Source organism: Mesocricetus auratus, unplaced genomic scaffold, assembly GCF_017639785.1.
Source record: "Mesocricetus auratus isolate SY011 unplaced genomic scaffold, BCM_Maur_2.0 Super-Scaffold_100020, whole genome shotgun sequence".
In the NCBI taxonomy this organism is placed as follows: domain Eukaryota; kingdom Metazoa; phylum Chordata; class Mammalia; order Rodentia; family Cricetidae; genus Mesocricetus; species Mesocricetus auratus.
Window position 1 is genome coordinate 19,476,022 of NW_024429201.1, and position 21,211 is coordinate 19,497,232.

Sequence of the window (21,211 nt, forward strand, 5' to 3'; positions counted from 1 at the left end):
TGAAAACACAAAGAAAACACTTCAATAAGGGTTTTTCATTGACTTATCTTGCTTTGTATTCATTAGATCATAATTTCATAGCTGCACGCTTCTTTTGCCTACAGGTGTGTATGTGCACCATGTGCATGCCTGGAGTCTGTGGAGGGTGAAACAGGGTAGCTGATCCTCTGGAACTCGAGTTTTAGATGGCTATGAGCACTATGTGGGTGCTGGGGTCTGAACCCAGTCCCTCTGCAAGTGCAAGGTGCTCTTAAGCATTAAGCTATCTCTCCAGCCTTTTGTTTTGTTTTAAAGTGCTAGGCTATAAGCAGAAAATGTCTGATTAACTGCTAAATATACAGTACTTGGCAAGTGATTAAAAAACTTGGTTCAAGCCGGGCGTTGGTGGCGCATGCCTTTAATCCCAGTACTCGGGAGGCAGAGACAGGTGGATCTCTGTGAGTTCGAGGCCAGCCTGGTCTACAGAGCCAGTTCCAGGACAGGCTCCAAACAATACAGAGAAACCCTGTCTCAAAAAACCAAAAAAGAAAAAAAAAAAAACCACACACACCAAAAAACTAGGTTCAATATATACTTAACTTTATTGTGAATATAAGGTATATCACAGGTAAAGCAGAATATTTACGGTCTGCACAATGAGGGCTGGCTTAGATGCCACTTCATCTCTATCCAAACTGAGATTTTCTGATCTGGTACTGAAATTAAGGGGCAATCACAGGGCCACAATGCCTTGCATTATCTACTGGTGCCATGGTTATTCTGTGGTATCTCTACACCTCAGTCTCCTGATCTCTGTAGAGTTACTGTGAAGATTAAAGGCACTAATTCATCTAAAACCCAAGAACACAGTGTAGTATAGAGCAAGTGCTATTCAATATCAGTCACTGCTGTTCTCACCCCTATTTCCTTAGGATAACAGTAAACCATAAGTAAATATCCTACTCATGAGCTGAAGCCAAAGCTTGGCATGCTGCACATTCTGGAACACAATTGGTGTGGAGCAACTGCAGGAAAACACTGACACAAACAAAATGGTCAGTGTTAAACACACTAGCTCATGGTTAAAATTGGCTGTCCACCTGCTTCTTTAGCCTGCCCTGTCTGGCTGTCGGTGATTATCAATGACTCACTGCAGAATGTCTGGGGTCACCTGACTTGGCTCAAGTTTCAAACTGTGCACAAGGGGCTAGGGTTGTAGCTCAGTAGTAAAACCCTCACCTAGCATGCAAGGAGCCCTAGGTTCAACCCCCCAATATCAAAACAAAACCAATCTCTCCTGCCTCCACAAAACGTATGTACGGGCTTTCACTTGGGAAGTGTTCAGTTACACTTTGTAGAAAAGAAAACACACTGAATGTTCATTTCTGGCTGCACATGGACATTTTTCTCCAGATTCTGAGGGCAAGGCTTCCTCTGCCCTCTTCTACTACCTGTGGTCACCGCCTAACTTTCCCCTAGCTCTCAGTTCCGTGTCAGGGCACATCACTTACTGTGAGGTCTGTCTTCTCTGCCAGGCAATGGTATAGAACATAGAGAGAGAGAAACTGGGTGGAGGGCATTTCAAAGGCTTCTTGCATCATGATCTCAAAAACCACAGATAAAGCATCTGGCAAGAAGATGAAGAGATGAAATTAGTTGTAGGTAACATCATCGAATCTCTAATACACTCTTTCAAAGTGCAGCACAGTGACAAAATAAGCAGAATCAAGATCTAGGAAACATGGGCTTTGGTCCAAGTTTTTCTACGAAGCAGGTCCTTTCCAAGCCATTCATACCTACGACACACACTGTGCACACACTGCACCAGGGGCTCTTGCATCAGTGACTTCAAACATGCACCAAAGCACTGAACGTCTTTGGCTCCCAGTAAGTAGCACCTTCATAATTATCAAATACTGCCTGCTCTGTTTACTTCAACAAGATCATGCCTCACACAATGTCCATCAGCCAGAAGAGCTAAGGCATGGGGAAAGAGGCACGTCACTGTCATGGTCACCCTGACAAGCAAGGAGGCTGTCTACTTCTATCTCTGTTACGATGCTTTCTAGCTGTTGAGGCAAAAACAAGACAAAGGCTAGAGGAACTCCCAAACCCTGGGAATTTGTCCAAAGACAGAAACAGGGATAATAAAGATCAGTTTAAAAGAACTGAAAGAAGGCAGAGAAAAATGTTTCTTCATAAATTATAAGCCCCTAAGTATAACATACAGCATATGTTATTTATTTCTACATGAAAGCTAGTCATACAAGAACAGGCCCCCAGATGATTCCTATTTTCCCATATATTCTATAACATAGACAAAAGCTAAGAAAACTAAGTTCAAACAATTGCTTTCCTCAGTAATTTGTGGCCCAGGTAGAGAATGTTAATGCTGACGTTGAAACATAATGCTTGCACATGTCACAAGCCCAACAGATGTTGTCAACTGCGTGCATGTGCTCCTCTGCTCACTTTGCACACACTTGTAATCACAGAAGAGTTAGCATGATGTGCAGCTGTCCCTGGCTAGCTGCTTTTGCAAATGCTGCGATGGTTTTATGGGAGGCTAAGAGTCTTCAATTTCTTGCCCTTTTTGCAAATGGGGAAACTGAGATAGACAGACCAATAAAGCATCTACTAAATCTAGCAAAATAAGGCCCTGGAAGAAATTTTTCTTTTCTTATTTGAGACTTGGTCTCATTATGTATCATTTGTGAGTCTGAAACTCTCTAGACAGACAGGCTGGACTTGAACTCAGAGATGGGCCTGCCTCTGCTCTCCGAGTGCTAGGATTAAAGGCGTGCGCCACCAGGCTGGGTGAGATTTTCTTTTAAATAATCACATCAATATTTTCACAGAACAAAAGAATTAAAGCCTATTTTGTTAAGATTTATTTATTTTTAACTTCATGAGTATGGGTGTTGTCTGAATGTGTGTCTGTGCAATATACGTGCAGTGCCTGAGATGGCAAGAAGAGGGCATCAGATCCTCTAGCAGAGAGAGAGAGAGAGAGAGAGAGAGAGAGAGAGAGAGAGAGAGAGAGAGAGAGAGAGAGAGAGAGAGAGAGAGAGAGAGAGGTTGGCTGCCATGTGGGTGCTGGGAACTGAACTATGTATGTCCTGTTCAAGAGCAATCAGAGCTCTGACACTGTAGTTCTAAGTCCCCACTCTTTTTCCTCCTGAGATCACATATTTATTATTTTTATCACGTTACTATCTTACTTACTATTTATTTCACGCAAGTGTGGAGTCAGAGGACAACTTTCTGGAGTCCGTTCTCCCTTCCACTGTGTGGGCTCCAGACATCTAGCTTAGGTCTTGGCAGCAGGAGCCATTACCCACTAGGCCATTTCACTGGCCTTTTTCTACTTGCAAACCTAATTTTGTCAACTGTTCATTACAGATTCCAAAATTACACATGAAAACTAAATCAATTTTTACTTTATTCTTTATATTCTGCATTTCAATCAGCTTGGGACATGGAATCAGATTGGTTTGTACAATTAACGTTTCCTCTATAATCACTTTTCCTTACCCCAGCAATAAAAGGGTGATACTTGAAGTTTTTTGAATAATGATAATAATCTTCATGCAAACTTTTCTGACTAAAAGAGCAATAGGAAGAGATGTAATTAAGAATTAAGAAGGAGGAAGCTGTCTGCATTTGTGCACTTCCATTTGGGAGCTGAAAGCCCTGTATTAAATGAATGGTGATCTGGTTTCTTACCTTTGTAATTTTCTTTCTTTATGAAAGAATCCATCAGTAAATTGAATGTAAAGTTATCTGGAAAAATTCCATACTGAACCTGTATAAAAATGAAAATGGAGAAAGAAAAAAAATCCTCTAATTCAGTCTGTAATATATGCCCACATATTATTCAGGACGAAACCTGGCCCCATTTGAGTTAAACCATGTGACTACCATTCTGCAGCATCTGTGACAGTGAAACTGAAGCTGTGACTCACGAGGTTTGGTAATTGGAACTGGTGGTCAGGGTGAGAAAGTTGTGAGTGAATGTCTCACAGATGACAACTGACAGGTGAAAATAGGGCTCAGTTCTAACACCTTGTCATAGCTAAAAACAGCAGCAGCAGCAGCAGCAACAAGAGCCCATCCCCTTCCTCCACACATAGCTGGTCCAGTAAATGAAAATGCAAAAATAGATCATAAGAAAAATCACGAATATACAGCATATATTCTGGCTCAGGCTTCTAAATGCCCAAGAAATGATGCCAATGCTTTGTTATGAATCAAGCCCCTTGGGTTCTGTTTACCTGCATATTTAAGATGTCAGAATTTAGGAGTCATATTTTAGGAATGAATAAAGATGCTTCAGGGTCTGCCTCAGGCTTTGGCAGGAGCATATTAATGATTCAACTCTCGAAGCATCAGGCCCATAGCATCAGATCTGGGATGGCACCCTGAAGTTTTAGCAGGCTTCTATGATTTTCATATACACTTGAGCCTGACTGATTTCCTACTGCCTAGACCATGGTTACAGCTTCACCCTCAATTCTTACTTCAATAGGATTAACGTCCTTGTTCCACAGCATCACCAACCAACAGAAACACCTGGGGAACCTCTCCTGTGAATCACCCACACTGACTCATGACAGCACACAGGATGCCTCAGGTGGGTTGAAGTCAACACCCCCAGGAAGGCTGCAGCTCAGGGGCGGGGCCTGTGATTCTCAGAGAACTCACCCCCATTAGCATGAATCCAATCCAAAACATTCTAGAATGGGAACTGATTAGAGCTAGAAAGGACCTTTGAAATTAACTGGTTCAGGCTGAGTGTGGTGCCAAACACCTATTAATTCCTCAGAAGGCTGAGGCAGAACTGAGGTGGGATCTAGGGCAATTTGGGCTAGTAAGATCCAATCTGGGGTACAGGGTAAAGTTTGTAGAACAAAGAAAAAGAAGTTAGCCAGTCAGTTTAGGATTCTTAACCTTGACCATGGATCAAGTGAAGCCTAAAATAAAAGTCCCTAAGAGGGATGAAAAGGCAGATCACAGTGTCTACTTCTGCTAGACTCATGGCATTTCATCCACACCCACATCAAGAACACAACACTATAAGTGCATTAGAAAGGAGCCAGCAGACGTACCATTCCAGGAGCAGGATGCTGGTTAGGGAAGGCTTGTGTGTGCTGGGACATGTGTGAGAATGCCTGTGCTTTCCACTCAGTGATGTGTTGAACCCCAAATGCCTAGGCCCAGAAAGACCAAGTACATTAGAATATTAGGGGTAAATACAAGTATTTATAATGATGTGTGTGTGTGTGTGTGTGTGTGTGTGTGTGTGTGTGTGTGTGTGTTCGTGGTCACCCAAGCACACACATAGGCATGGGCTGCTCTGCTCAATTTCTTCTGTGGGTGCTAGGATTCCAAACTCCAAACATGCTCCTGTAGTACACACAGACTCAGCTGTCTCTCCACATGGAAGCATCCGTCAATCTAAAATCCTTGGGTGACTCCAGTGGGCAGCTCAGGTTGTCAATCACTGATAATACAACTCACTCAGGTTGGAGTTAAGAAAACCAGGACCAGTAGGCTGATGTTCCAGGCAACGACAGAACCTAAGGGTTTACAGGCTGGGTCTTCTGACCCCTCACCCAATGACTTCTCTTCTTAAAGGCCTGGAAGCAACAGAAACGAGACTCTTTGCTCTACTTTTCTTGCCCTTTCTGGATCTGTTTCCACAGGGATCTTCAACTCTGAGCATAATTTCTGGGATGAAGACAACAAGATTTCATCTCTTCCTTCCCCCAGGCCCATCCTTTCTTTGTCCAGACTGAAGGTCTGAACCTTGACTGTGCTAGATCTAGTTCAGCCTCTCTCTCACTCAGTCCCCCTCAAAATATACCATCGCTGCAGGTAAAAGGCCACACATGCTGCTCCGTGTGCACTTTTGAAGACAGCTTACATGGTACTCCTACCCTCAACTTGTCCCTTCCAGCTGGACTCCATCTTCTGAATTCCTCTTGTGTGACACTGAGAATCCTCTAATGTGAGGTTTGCCGATGAGAGGGGATATCTGCTTTATTTCCACAAGGCAAGGAAGAGAGTAATACTGTTCATTTCTGTCTCCATCATCACTTCCCCATCGCACACAAATAACATGTAGGGCAAATATATGTTGATTTGACTTGAGCCTAAGTTACTGATGAAAATCATTTTTCACAGAGAGGAAGGAGTCAAAGATAAAAATCAGTATTCCATTTTAACTCCAATTTTCAAGGTCCAGTAACATTATGAAAATATATTTTCATAAAAGTATTGTTAAATAATATTGCTAAATATTTTCTTTAACAGTCCTGGCTGCCTTGGAACTCGGATTTGTAGACCAGGCTGGCTTTGAACTCACAGAGATCCGCCTGCCTCTGCCTCCTGAGTGCTAGGATTAAAGGTGTGCGCCACCACTGCCAGGCTTAAAACTTCATGGTTTGTTTTCTATTTAAAGTTAATAATTTATCTTTATTTTTTGTGCATTGTTGTTTTGCCTACATGTATGTCTACACAAGGGTACAAATCCCTGGATCTGGAGTTACAGACAGTTGTGATCTACCATTTTGGTGCTGGGAATTGAACCTGAGTCCTCTGAAGAACAGCCAGTGCTCTTAACCACTAAGGTATCTCTCCAGCCCTGTTATAATTCTTTAAGCAGTCAATGAAGACTGAAGTGCTGGGTGGAGTGTAACATCAGAAAAACCTTACTTCTGGGAACTCTGGGGCTTGTGGGAAGGAAGAGCCATGAAGCTTAGGAGAAAGGACGAATTATTACCCAGGAATACCATAGTCTAAAAACAGTGTAATATGGTCTGACAAATTATTATCCAGGAATACCATAGTCTAAAAAAAGTCTGAACAAGCTTGAGATTACACTCCATTAAAAATGCTCACCATGTACCCAAGTTTATAAAAGGGAAGCAGGCAAGAAATCCAAGGCTTGAGGATGAAAACGAGTGACCACCAGTGCAGAGTTCTGACTGGACTACATCTCACTCTCACCTGCCCTTCCCTGACCACTGTTCGGAAAAAAGGCAGAGACAGGAGCTTTGCGTTTTTAGTTTGTCGATTGTTTATAACAGCTGTAGTCTGAAAAGAGAATGATAAGGAATCTGAGGAGACCACTAAGAGAGTGGCTTCTGGTGCTTCTCTTTGCTACCTCTGAGGTACAAACAGCAGGTCACATACACCCGGGAAGCTCGGCAGCGCACCTTACCTTATTCACAAGGGTGTACAAGGCTTTGTCCTGTGCGCCATACTTCAGACACTGTCTAATCCAGCTGTGGATGGTCCAGTCTCTCAGGTACCAGCAGTTGGGACTGTGCCGAAACCTAATAAAACACAAGAGGCAGTACTGGTGTTATCTCTTATTATTTAAACCCAAGCATCTTCCGTCAGCAGGTCCTTCTCATGAAATAGCATTGGGTACAGTCAATGTGCTCAGAAGTCATGAGAGTTGACAACTAATAAAAAGTTGACATTGAAACTCTTAACTATAATTCTGAAATGGAAAGAGAAGTCAAAATCATAAAAAATGTAAACCTATTCATTTATTTGTTTTAAGATATGGTCTCTATGTAGTCCTGGCTGGCCTCACAGATCTGCGTCTACCTCCTAAGTGCTGTGATAAAAGGTGTGTGTTACTACACTCAGATTTATTATTTATTTAATACCCTTGCCTCAACTTCTTGCTTTAATATGAAATTAATATGGAAATATTAATCACAACATTATGCAAATCCATAGCTCACGAGAAGGGATGTGTGAAACTGAAGTTGATACTTTGAAAATGAAGTAAAACAGGCGAAGAAAACCAGAACAGCACAGAACTCTGTGGGAAATCAGCTTTGAGTGGCAGCAGTATTTCTTGTATATTCAGGAACAACCAAGACAACACATAAACAGGCTGAACAAGATCTCACATTCAGGTCCTTCAGGAGCCACAGCCCTACTGCCTTCTTGATAGCCCCACTGGAGCCCCTCAGTCCAGTCCCTCTTCGTTCCACAGCAGCCCTCATGGACCTATGTTATAGGCAGACTGAAATGGAGTCACTGGGAGGAATGGCTCCTGGATAGCTCTGGCCTGAGTCCTCACACATGGCTAGTACCTGGGCTGGACAGTACTTCCCTCACCGCCCCAAGGCTGCAGAGGAGGTTGCACTATCTGGGAATATCTAAACGTTTATCTGTTTTCACTAGGGCAGAATTTCATACATCCTATTCAGACAACAGAAATCCCCGCATTTTCTTTAGCCACTCAGAAAGCAAGCTCGTCTCTGGGCCCCACAAAGGTTAAACTCTTGCAAAACAACAACAACAACAACAACAACAGAAATAGGATACCGAGGAGACAGAAACTTGGAGGTACAGACCTTAAGAGCTATGGGCACATACTAATACTGTTTCAGAAGTGATTCTTCAGTGTGCCACCAGCTAGGTCCAGCCATGTGACTTTGGGTTTGTTTCCTTTCTCTGAGTAACAAAGGAAAAGCTTTGGAGGAGGGACAGGATAGTGTTTAATTTGGGTTGCTAGTGTTCTGGGGGAGAGACATGCCAAAAATAAATCTGAAAATGTTTTACAGGCGTGGAGTCATGCTGCTGTCTTCAACATCCTTTCTTGAGACTTTGAGACAGGGAGGGTCTTGTCATGTAGTACAGGCTAGCCTTGAGCTCATGACTGCTGCCTCTGCCTCTTGAGTGTGAAAGTCATGTACTATCACAGTTACACACTCAGTTTGCTTCATCTGTCTGTCTGTTTATCTTAGATTTGGCATGAAAATGTTTCTTTGTAAAATTAGCTCTTTTAAAACTAGAAACACAAACACACACACACACACACTTTACACAATCCTTTGTATAGAGATAAAACATACATTTTAGTATTCCACATGTTCCCTCACATTTTCAAATCAACAGTTAAGCTACTTGAGACCCTCCCCTTGTTACTCTGGAAAACACTGAGATTTAAAATGTAGTCAATTAATAGTCACTTTTATTTTTATTTAATTTTATGGGTACTGAGGATTGAATCAAGGACAGTATACATGCTAGGTAAAACAGCAGACGTGTTTCTCAATGACGATCACGTTCCCACTTTGGTAAAAACTCATGTGGTACCCGGGACCCACTTATTCCATATGATTCCTTGGTGCCTGGCACTTTTTAGCCCACACAGGTTTTCAGAGAATAAAGCAGAGCTTCAATGAAGACATTTAAATGCTATATAATTACGTACACCATTATACTGATAGCACCTATTATTGTACATATGAAGAATGGTGACTCCTTTGCCTGGGGCATTATAGCCTCATTACATGCACCTCTAATAATAAAGGAGGGCATAAACCCAAAGGCATTGCTAGGTGCAGGGTTTGTGGCTTTGGTGGTTTAGTCTATTTCTCATTTTAAAACAGATAAAAAATGCCAACCATCTCTTCTAGCCAGGAGCACTTTAAACCTAATCTCCATTTTAATCTCCTGCCTTAGAATGTCTTGGATGGCTAGATGTTATAGTTTTTTGGCTGTTGACAGACTTTAAACCACATTGGTGGCTACATTCGTGAACACATTCAAGCACCTTTTTTCTTATTCATGATCAGCAAGCAATTTTGAGACTTTGATGATTGACAGTGAGACCCTAGCTATGGACCCTTATAGCTTAAATTAACATTTATTTCAAGCTGTTTGCTAACAGGAGGTCAGGCCAGTGAGACCTCTGGACTGTAAGGTCTAACAGTTCATATGCATCACAAATGTCTAGGACATGTTTTTCCCCCAAGATAGGGTTTCTCTGTATAGCTTTGGAGCCTGTCCTGGAACTCATTCTGTAGACCTGGCTGACCTTGAACTCACAAAGATACATCTACCTCTGCCTTGTTCAGGATACTTTTAGTGTATAATTTCTAGGCTAAAAAAGAACGAAGTCTGAATAGTATGAGAGAAATTCCTCAGCGAATTTCACAAGCAGCTTGGTGGGAATCCTTGCTAGGGGCAGGTCAGGCTCTGGAATGGGCCTCACCTGGATGACGCTATGACTACTGCCCAGCACAACAGTCAGGAAGGGCACAGAAGACACAAACCAATACACTGATTTCCAAACGGCCTGTAGGTAGGCTGACCTGTGCTCTCCTCTGCTCCAGACTGGCGGTTACAGAGGCCACTATAGGATACACTTCTCACCTGGTGCCATCAGCTGGGGACACATCTCAACAGAACCTTTACTATAGCCGAAGCCTGCTGCCAAGACTGGAAAACTGTGTGAGTATATAAAAGATGAAGAAATGAAACTCAGCTAACACCAACAAGACAGTTCGCAGCTCAGTTCTGCGGACATCTATTTCTTAGAGAAAGGGGGAATGGATATAAAAGGGGATGGAAGAAGTGTGCTGTCACGTTTCCATTCTGGCTCTAAAGCTGGTACTCATGGCAGAATAGATTTCCATTCCCAGTGCTAACTGGGGTTTCCGAGCTTTCTAGAAGCCCAAACCATGATTGAGCCAATAGCAAGACCTGAGAAGATTACAGTTCTCTCACCAGGCCTAGTCTGGAAGTGCTCAGGACATTCCCCCACTTCAGTGCGCACTAAAGGGGACAGCACCAAGAAGGCAGCAGAGTGGAGTCACAGTTTGTCAAACAGACCTGGATCCAAAGCCACCTCAGACTTCTTAGAAGGTAAGAGAAGTCATTTAAAAGAGGCTGAGAGTAAACGGGAAACCACCAAAGAGACTCTGTACCTATTCACGTGTTGAGTCATTTTATCAAAAACATAAGAACACTGGGCTATGGTTGTTCTTCACGGGAGTCAAATGCACACCTCATTATTGCTGAAGGACAGAAGTGGCGACACTCGCCAACCAGTACTTAGGATCACAACTACAAATGCTGCAGGCCTCAAGCACAATGGCAGGGCCTAGCCACACTGCAGCCCTCTCACTTAGATACAGCACAGGCTCTTGCACACGAATGAACAAGCTTTCCACATGGTTTCCCTGATTATATGAGCCACCAGCCAAGCCTAACCATACACATAGAATTCTCTCTTTCCCAGTGGATTCTGTATCCTGTGGCAACAGGCTTTCCAGATGGGAACCTCAGCCTCTAAATGAGAAGGGCATGGAGGAGGGGCAGGAGAGAATGCAGCTGCTCCCATGGTTGTCCTGTGGAGTGTGAGTCAAACCCATGCTGTCAAGTTTGCAATTATCAACAGGGTCAAGCGTTCCTCCCACCAAAAAGCAGGAGAGTATCGTGTGACTAACCCAGACTCTGATTCCCTTGTTGCTGCCCACTTTGTCATCCTAAAAAGGTAATTAGAAAGATAGTTCTGCTTTCAGAATTATTCATTTCAGAACTCATGATCTTCAACTCCTTCAAATTATCACAAATACAAAATGAAAATATCACTATCACAGATTAAAATCTCTTTGCTGCTCGAGACCCTATATTTTTATTATTAAAGAAGTCAGTTAATTTTAACTTTCAATAAACATACACTAACCTTCTATTAAATAAATATGTCATTTTTAAAAAGAGCCTGGATCTGAACACCCACAATTTACTAGCTACCCCAGTGGAGAGGAAATGCCTTTGATTAAATGTCTAGGTAGTTTGTGAGTTGGGTTTACAGAGTTGTGATGTTCAAATCCCAAAGTTCCAATCTTTCAGTTTTACCAATGCACATTTTACAGATAGCAGCTGCACAACCACCGCCCCACAATAAAGACACAAGGAGAGTTCGTCACCCCAGAAGTCCCTCATGTTCTCTTAGCAGTCAACTTCACAGGACTTTCTGGTCATTGCAAGACTTTTATACAGATTGTTTCCTTGGGTCTCCTTCCAGAACCAGAAGTAGTACTTTATAAGAAGATTCTCAAAAGCTAGGTGTAGTGGCACGTGCCTTTAATCCCAGTGCCCGAGAGACAGAGGCAGGGGGATGCCTGTGACTGCAAGGCCAACCTGATCTACAGAGTGAGTTCCAGGACAGCCAGAGCAACATAGAAAGACCCTGTCTCAAACAAACAAACAGGAACCAAATTTGCATCTGTTGGTTGGTTTATAATTTGTATTCTGTCAGTTTCCATAAGGAACTTGAAAAAAAATTACAATGCAGTTTGGAAGCAGCATCCTGCATGCTCCACAGTGTCTAGTCCCCAGGCATTTCGTTGGACAGCCTGAAAGAGGACAAGCAAGGGGGCTTTTGGTAGAATAACACAGGTAGAGAATTTTACAATATGCAGCGTTAAACTAATGCAGCATACTAACACAATTTTTTAAAATGAAGACACATGCCAGAGGGACTTCTTAGCTATCAAAGTCTGCATTTGTTAGACCCAAAGCTTAAAAATGAGGTCCCTGGCATTTCACAGGAAATATGATGATGTGTAAAACATACTAGAACCTCCTGCAAGAGGAAGACTTCCATGGGCCAGAGAGCAATGACAAGTAGGACACGTGTCACCATGTGCTATGTTGCTCTATCTCTTTTGTTGGAGCTTTTGTTTTACTGTTTTGCCAGATCTATACAGGAGACAGAGACCACACCCATGAAATGACTAGTAGTACTGTGTGAGGTACAATGACCCAAATTCCACCCCTGCTGGTCTAGCAATGACCCTAACTCTAGTCTGGAGATGAAATCTCTCTTTTTTTTCTGGTGCAGGAAAAAAACCAAAACTTTAGACAGACCATATGGTCCTTTGACTCCTTCTTTCATGGGACCTAAGAGAGCCAATCAGAACAAAGCCTGTTGTACTTTGATGCTGGGAACGGTAGTTTATCTGCTTCCAAAAAGGCAATATGTATAGCTAGATGGGGAGAGAAGGAGAGAAAAAAATATTTAAGATGATCACTGATGCTCCTGGTAAAGGTCCCCAACGCAGAAATGGCTGCCTCTGTGGCCATCAATCGGCAGCTGGTGAAACTGCACCCAGAAGTCACTGTGGGGACTATAAGGCCACTGGAAGGAACACGACTCATACACAGGCTTACAGGTTAGCTTAAAGTACCATGGAAGGCTGAGGGTCACAACCAGGAGAGGGCCTCTGGCTAGGAGAGGCAGAAAACTGAAAAAAAAAATTAGATCCTGGAACTTACCTTCTTTATAAAAATATAAAAGTTGTGGGAACTGGCTTGGTTTGGGCAGAGATAACGGAATGTTTTCAGTTTTAAGCAAGTGAGTTCAAAGAGATACCAACGTGTCTTAGTGTGTTTTAAAGCTAGGGGCACCGGACAAAACTACAAAGTCATGAATAATATAACTAAGGCAGGAAAACCACACACTGATTAGTCATGGCTACACTGGAATAACTCTGAAGAAGAAAGGAAGAGAGACAGAAAGGAGACAAAATCAATAGGATATTGGTCTGACTGAATAAAAGTCCAGGTTTCCAGAATATTGTAGGATTATCAAAGCAGGCAAGATTCCATCTGCCACAGGAAGTGAGCAGGCCCAGGAGAGGAAGCACACCGGTGAAAGGTAGAGAAGGAAGCCAGTGTGAGCACATCTGACGAGGCCGCCCTGGGGTTACAGAGGCCTTTGGGCCATTTCGGAGGGGAGAGAGGCTCAACACTAATCAGGATTTCTTAAGAATCAGATTTGTGTTTCTCAAATAAAGAAGAAAAGCACCTTTGGAGCTCTCAGCACTCTGGCTCTCTTAGTGCATGACAAAGTCAAATCTCCAGGACTTCTTCCGTTTATCAGGAAAGGAGACTGGGCTCCTTTTCGGTCTCACGATCCAATCAGAGCCAGATTCTATTTCTGTAACTACAACTACTGACCCCCCCCCCAGCTCAGCTTTTAGGCAGGAGACATGTCATCTATCAGCCTGTACTCAAAACAACCTCGGGTACCTGATGCTGTGGCAACAGTGGCTAGGACCACTAGGATTTACCAATGCCAATGCATATGCTGACATTTGTGAGTGTTATTTACATGGGCACACTCACCCACTGCCAGTTTTGGGTGCCCTGCCTATAAATAGAGCTGAAGCCAGGAAGAAACATTGCCCCTTTCCTACAAAGCAGAGGCACAGGAAGCAGACTAACAGGAAAACCGCCGATCATGTCCTTCCTCTGTGTTTCCTTTGTAGAGTCCATGGACTGAAGGATGATGTGGACTCTGCCTTAGGGAACAGAGGTGCTGACTGGAGGGAAAGTAATAAGATGCTGGCAAAAATGGGGTCTAAGGGTCCAAAGAATCCAACTAACAAGATCTTAATAAAACGAAACAAAAACTGCTCAAAGTCTTTAACACTGAAGGAGTCTTTAAAAGGGAAAACTAAAACAAAAGGAAGAAATCATATCCAAAGGGAGTGGATGGTAATAAGTAATCAAACTCAGGGTTGAAATCAATAAACCAGAAACAAACCAACAAAAATACAAAGAATCAATGAAATCAATGGTTCTTTGAGAAAATCAGTAAGATTGACAAACCCTTATTCAAAGTAACAAAGAGGGGAAGAGAGAATGTCCAAATAAAAAAGAATCAAACAAAAAGAGGGACATTAACAACAAACGCTGAGAATCATAAGGACATACATTAAAAACCCACACTCTATCAGATTGGAAAATCTAAACAAAACAAAATAAAATAAAAAAGGATAATTTTCTTGATATATGCCACCTACCAAAATTAAATCAAGATTAGATAAGCAATTTCATTTTTTTAGATAAGCAATTTTAATAGACTTACAGCCCCTACTCATATTGGAATATAAGCAGTAATGAAGAATTCTACTAGACTTTTAAAGAAGAGTTAATGCCAACATTCCACAAAATAGAAACAGAAAGAACACTGCACAATTTAATTTACAAGGCCACAGTTGTCCTGATACTCAAACCATATAAAGACCCAACAAAGAAAGAGAATTATAGACCAGTCTCCCTTCTGAACATAGATTCAAAAATTCCCAGTAAATAACTGCAAACTGATCCAAGCACACAGCAGAAAGGTCATCCATCATAATCAAGAAGGCTTCATCACAGAGATGCAGGGATGGCTCAAACATACAGAAACTGATCAATATAATCCACTATCAACAAAATGAAAGACAAAAATCACATGATCATCTCCTTAGACGCAGGAAAATCCTTTGACAAAATCCAACACCCTTCATAACAAAAGTCCTGAAGAGACTAGAGACACAGGGACCTACCTCAACATAATAAAGGCAGTTTAGAGCAAATCCATAGCCAACATCACCTTAGCTGGAGAGAAACTCAGAGCAATTCCACTAAAATCAGGAAGAAGGTGAGGCTGTTGGTACGGGGACCTTGAGCATACCAGGCAGAAGCTAAGCACCTTAGGAGTACTCTCAACCCACTGTCAAAGATCATGGGGATGCCAGAGCCTGCAAGCAGCCATCTATAACTACACATTGAAATGATACAATCATGAAAGTTAAACCCAAGGTCCCTGAGTACATTTTAACTGAAGGTCAAGTTTTGTAGGAAATAAAATGTTGCAACAATGGACTCTTCCACAAGCAAAGCATTGTCTACTCAATTGCCTATTTCACTACATCCAATTTAGATATAAAGACTTAGCCAAAGTAATTCTTTTATGTGATATAAATTACTGTTTCATATACTGTTACTATTTAAATTCTTCATTAATAAATTTTGTTCTTCTGCAACGTCATCCACACGTGTATTTTGGTAGCTCTTCCCCCATCTTCTCCCATTTCTCTCCTGCTCATACCGGCTCCCCCGCATTCCTGTAACTCTCCTTCCCCTAGTCATTAGCCTGCGTCCCACTGAGTTTAATAAGGATCCTCTGTGTGACCCTGAGTTTAGAACTACCAGAGTTTAGTGGGCTCCACAGTGGATATACAACCTCCTACCATGTCTCCCCTTCTCTCAGAATCTGCCGACTGCCAACATATCAACAGAATGTAGTACGGCCCCTAGGGGTCCTTCACCCTCCACAGCTGACTGTGAAGAAAGCCCGATTTCTGTGAACTCACTGCCAGTATGCACAGTGCTGAGTTTGTGGTTCCCATATCTATGTCCTGATTAGGAAATGGAATTTCACAAGCCCTCTCCCCATCCTGACACTTACACTCTCTCTGCACCTTATCCCAAAATGTGCCCTGAGCCATAAAGGGGTTATAGAAATGTCTTATATAAGGTTTAACCCTCAGCGGTCCTTTATTCTTAGCATCTTGTAAAGTCATGGGCTTCAGTCTTTATCTCCATCTCCAAGAAGCTTCTTTAAGGCTGGGAACAGCCTTTGTCTGGCCTGAGCCAGGCCTTGAATCTGTTACTGTTTTTATTCTGTAAGTTCACTGCTGATAATCATCCACCATTGTGGTGATATTATTATTTATGATTTAATAAAGCTCGCCTGTGGGTTCAGACCACAAAGCTAGCCACAAGTCATAGAGCCAGGCAGTGATGACACACACCTATAATCCCAGCAGTCATACCCAGCTAGCCACAGGGCCAGGCAGTGATGGCACACACCTTTAATCCCAGGACTCAGAAGACAGATGATCTCTCTAAATTCAAGGTCATCCTGGCCTACATGAGTGAAAGGTAATAGAGCTCACACCTTTGATTTCAGCACTTGGGATCACATTAATCCTAGCACCAGGAGGTGGAGACAGGAGTGTTATGGCCGGGTGGAGAAGGGGAAAAGGAAGAAGCAAAGGGTGTCTCATGTGGAGATTCAGTTTTCAGACAGACAGAGGTATTGTCTCTGAGAATTCGTGGAGCCAGGATCACCCTTTCAGTCTGACGTAGAGGTAAGAGCTAGTGGCTGGCTGCTTTGCTTATCTGACCATCAGCTAGAATACAAATATCTATCTCTGGGTTCTTATTTTTCATGTTACACACCATTACTTATATTATGAAATTCCTGTTATCTGGCAATTCCTACAGCAGAAATACTTGACTTCTCTAACAAGTCTCAAGATGGCATGGGCATAAAGATAATAAGGACTTACTTGACAGTTTCTGGAACCATAAAAAGGATCTAACCATTGTCTTCGGTTTAAAAAAAGAAGCAAGTTTGCATACTGAGATTTGCATTTGTCAGTCCAATTGGTTTTCAGAAAGTTTAATTTGTCACTTAAGAAAAAAAAGGATTCCTTAATATATATGTATATCCACATGTACAGGTGACCACAGACCCCCAAAGGGTGTCCGATCACCCAGAGCTGGAATTATAGGCTGCTGTGAACTGTCTCACATGTACGCTCATGTGAACCAAACTCAGGTCCCCTGGAAAAGCAGATACATGTTCTTTCTAGCCCATAGGCCCCTTTGTTGGGGCACTGCTAGGAGGTGGTGGCACCCTTTAAGGGGTGGGACCTAGTGGGTGCAGGTTGATGCCACAGTTCCACTGAAGAGGGTTGTGAGATCCTGACTAGCTCCTTGCCTTTTTCTAAATCTCAGCCATGAGGTAAGTCGTTCTCTTGCCACCAGCAACCCTACCAGAAGCTGAAACGTAATGGGTCCACACATCGAAGATTCAAACTTCTAATGCCATAAGCCAAACATAGCCCCTTTCTCTTTGTAAGTTTATCCCTTATGATGGTGGAAAGCTCATTAACCTGCTTCTTTATTGTACTGCCAAATGGTCAGGATCTAGATGAGGACAAATAATAGACAATTCTTCTGTTTAACTCAAGCCAGCTTCCATATCAAAACCAAATGTTTAAAAAACTGAATATCTAAAATATATAAACATAAAATGCTAAGAATATAATTAAGAATGACCGAATGTAAACTTTACCTCATGGGAAGGCTAAAGACCACATACAACTCCTCTTGGCACTATGACATCTACCAGAAAGAGCAGTTTCTTTAGTGATACATCAAACACAAAAGTCTGAGTTAACTGTTCCGGCTGATCTTCCATAAAACAACATGCTTCGGCAAAACAAAAGCTTCTAGCTGGCCCAGAACGAGGGAATGAACAATCTGAAAAACACCTTTTACTGCCTGAGAAAATGAAAACAGTGCCTGAAAGGGCCAGGAGAGCGGCTCGACTATAACTGCAGGCAGCCTTCCAACGAGCCTCCGCATTGCTAAGTATGAGTCATAAGGAAAGGAGCGAGAACCAGGCAAAATTCTAGTCTTTCCTTCCTGGTCCTAGCCCCGCTCCCTCTTTTATTTTTTTAAAAAGGCCTGATGGGTAATAGTTAAGCAGATTCCAGAAAGGCTTACCCAAGGAAGTAAGACCAGCTTGGGGACAAAGTATCATGGCAGAAGAGTCTACTGTTCAGACTGTGAGCTGCAGTCCCTGAGTTATCTATCCTCTATACCCTGAAGATGCAGAGTCGTGGTTATGCTTTGCAGGTGAGCACTGAGAAATGGCCATGCAAACACCTGTTTCCTGGGTTACCTAATGTCATCAGCTCACATACTGGACAGTCACTGAGCAGGAAGGGTGGAGCCTGTCCTGTACGGATGTATGTGAAGTGGCAACTCAAGCATGACAGTAGGATAGTTGTCCACGTGCATGATGTGTCAGTCACACAGCTGTTCCCTCCTTTTCCTGATACTCTTTCTTTATTTCTGTAAAGTATTAGAAATGAGGACGAGACAGGGTCCCCTTCCTCATGCAAGTTTTTACCCTGTGAAACTCCTGGACCGTATCCTGCACTGAGCACACGAATGTGAGTGCCCCTTTACCTTTACATTTAAAGGCCTGTTACACAGAAAAGTGACCAGACAAGGGCAGGGGTGAGAAGGGATAACCAACAGATAAAATCTGCTCAGCCACACGAGAGGACCAAGCCACTTGGACGGTGGCAAACAACTGGCATTGTCACCAGGAGCTCCCTGACAAGATGCGGCTCTGTTAGAGAACAGCCCTGTCTCACTGGCTGGCTTAAGTCATTTATCATGAGAATTACTTTTGTCATTAATAAAGCAGAAGTGATAATGCTGTAATCACTGGGTTACATGAAAATCAAGAGAAGTAGGCATGTGTCTGACAGCTGAAGCAACAAAGGGCAAATATGTACACATCCGAGCAGTGTTGTGATTAGAGTCTCCTTGATGGGGCATTGGGGGCACTGCGCCCGGTACTGCTTATCAAAATCCTTTTTAATGCTAAGTACACCAGCCAAGCAGCTTTCTGTCACTGCAGTGACAGACCTGGCACAGTCTGTTTATGAGGGAAGGTTTCTTTTTGCTTATGGCTTCAGAGGATCTTTGAATCTCTGATGAGGCAGCACTGAACGGTGGGGATGCATGTGTGATGATTAGTGTTTCTTGCCAACAGAATGTAGAATCTGGGAGATAGACCTTTGAGCACACCTGTGCAGAATTAGCTCCACTAACCGAGATGGGAAGATGAAACTCAGCCTTTCCCTAGCTGGGATCCAGGACTATGTCATCATTGAAAGGGAACTGAGTGACAATGCGCATTCACTGCACACTTCTCTTCCTCCTCAGATTTTAGTTTAGTTTCCTGTGTATGAGTGTTTTGACTGCACGTGTGAGTGTGTACTGTATGCCTGCCTGTGGCCTTGAAGGTCAGAAGAAGGTGTTACTGGAAATGGAATCTCAGACAGTTGTAAACTGCCATGTGGGTTCTGGAAACCGAATCCAGGACCTCAGCAAGTGCTTTAACTGTAAGCTATCTCTCCAGCCCCTACTCTTAGGTTCTTGCCTGTGGAAGCAATGTGCCTCAATATCTTACTGCTGTGATTTACCCAAATGATGAACTATAAACTGGAATTGTGAGAGTAAACTCCCTTCCTCTTAAGTGGCTTTGTAGGAGTATTTTATCACAAGAAAAGGAAAAGAAACTTGTGATATTTTGTTTGTGATCTAATAAACTTGCTTGAAGATCAGAGTTTGGAGCTTTAGTTAGCCATAGAGGTCAGGCAGTGGTGGCGCACACCTTTAATCCCAGCACTTGGGAGGCAGAGGCAGGCGGATCTCTGTGAGTTCGAGGCCACTCTCGGCTACATGAGATTGATCAAGTCTAAGAAACAGCTCACACTTTTGATCCCCACACTTGGGATCACACGCCTTTAATCCCAGCACTAGGGAGGTAGAGACAGGAGAGATATGGCTGAGCAGAGAGAGGAATATAAGGTAGGAGGAGACAGGAGCTCACTGCATTCAGTCTGAGGTTTTGTAGAGACAGAATTCAGTATGAGGATTCCTAGAGACAGGATCATGCAATTGGTTCGAGGATTTGGTAGAGCTAAGAAGTCTCTCTAGTGGCTGGCTCCTTTACTTCTCTGACCTTTCAGCATTTACCCCAGTATCTGACTCTGGGTTTTTAATTATTATTATTGTTGTTATTATTTTGGTTTTTCGAGGCAGGGTTTCTTTGTATTGTTTTGGAGGCTGTCCTGGAACTTGCTCTGTAGACCTCGAGCTGGCCTCGAACTCACAGAGATTGGCCTGCCTCTGCCTCCCAAGTGCTGGGATTAAAGGTGTGCACCACCAACGCCCAGCTTGGGTTTTTATTATTAAGACCATAATCCCTTCTGATGGCACATTCCCCCAAAGACCCAAGGACCTTTCATTATCTCCCACCTATTAAAGGTACACAGCATCTTCCAATAGCACTGACCTGAGGAACAAGGTTTTACATATGGACCTTGCAAGACATTCACTCAATCCATCACACTAAGGACTATGGCATAACTGCTCTTGGTAGTAGAGAAGTTAAGATACAAGACACAGTACTAGACATGATTTGCTCCTCCTAGTTCAGGAAACTGGTTCAGGGCCCTAATCTATAAAATGAGGGTGTAAGTTATACCTACTTGATATGGTAGAACTTGGGTTGATAATGAAGATTAAAGAGACAATCCATGTAAACTGAGCACAATACTTGATGCATGGTATTTTCAGGTATCCCAGACAGAACATCCAATAGCAGCTACACTCAACAGATCAGTGAGTAAAATGTGAGCTACTATGAATATTTCTGGTCACATCCAATATATGCTCAGTGCACATATACAGCAAACAACTAACTACCACTAGCCAGAATGAACGGCACAGGGTTAGGACAGAGTCAGTAAGAAGGTGATGAGTCCTTTGCTCCCTCATTCCTCCACAGACAGTCAAAGAAGGTGAAACACAGAGAACAAACAGGCTTCTCACAGACACAAAGGCTCACACCAGTCAGAGCAGGGGTGTGCCACCTAGACTGGTAACTGGTAGTGGGGTTTCTGGTTTATTTATGACAGGGAACAGTCAAAGAGAACAAAGGATTCAGGGCTGGGTGACCAAATAGGGAATTATTTACCCA

General features: G+C 42.8%; 1 protein-coding gene across 2 annotated transcripts in view; it reads right to left on the bottom strand.

Moving 5' to 3' along the window:
* Mrps27 (mitochondrial ribosomal protein S27) overlaps positions 1–21,211 on the bottom strand; it is an 84,466-nt gene that overhangs the window by 14,206 nt on the left and 49,049 nt on the right. The window contains exons 5-7 of one of the 2 annotated variants that reach the window (XM_040729103.1): positions 7,205–7,319; positions 3,706–3,784; positions 1,491–1,606 (exon numbers count right to left, since the gene is read on the bottom strand). In XM_040729103.1, the coding sequence (XP_040585037.1) occupies positions 1,491–1,606; positions 3,706–3,784; positions 7,205–7,319 (310 nt within the window). The remainder of the gene's footprint in view (positions 1–1,490; positions 1,607–3,705; positions 3,785–7,204; positions 7,320–21,211) is intronic. The other variant, XM_021223027.2, reaches the window with a different exon arrangement.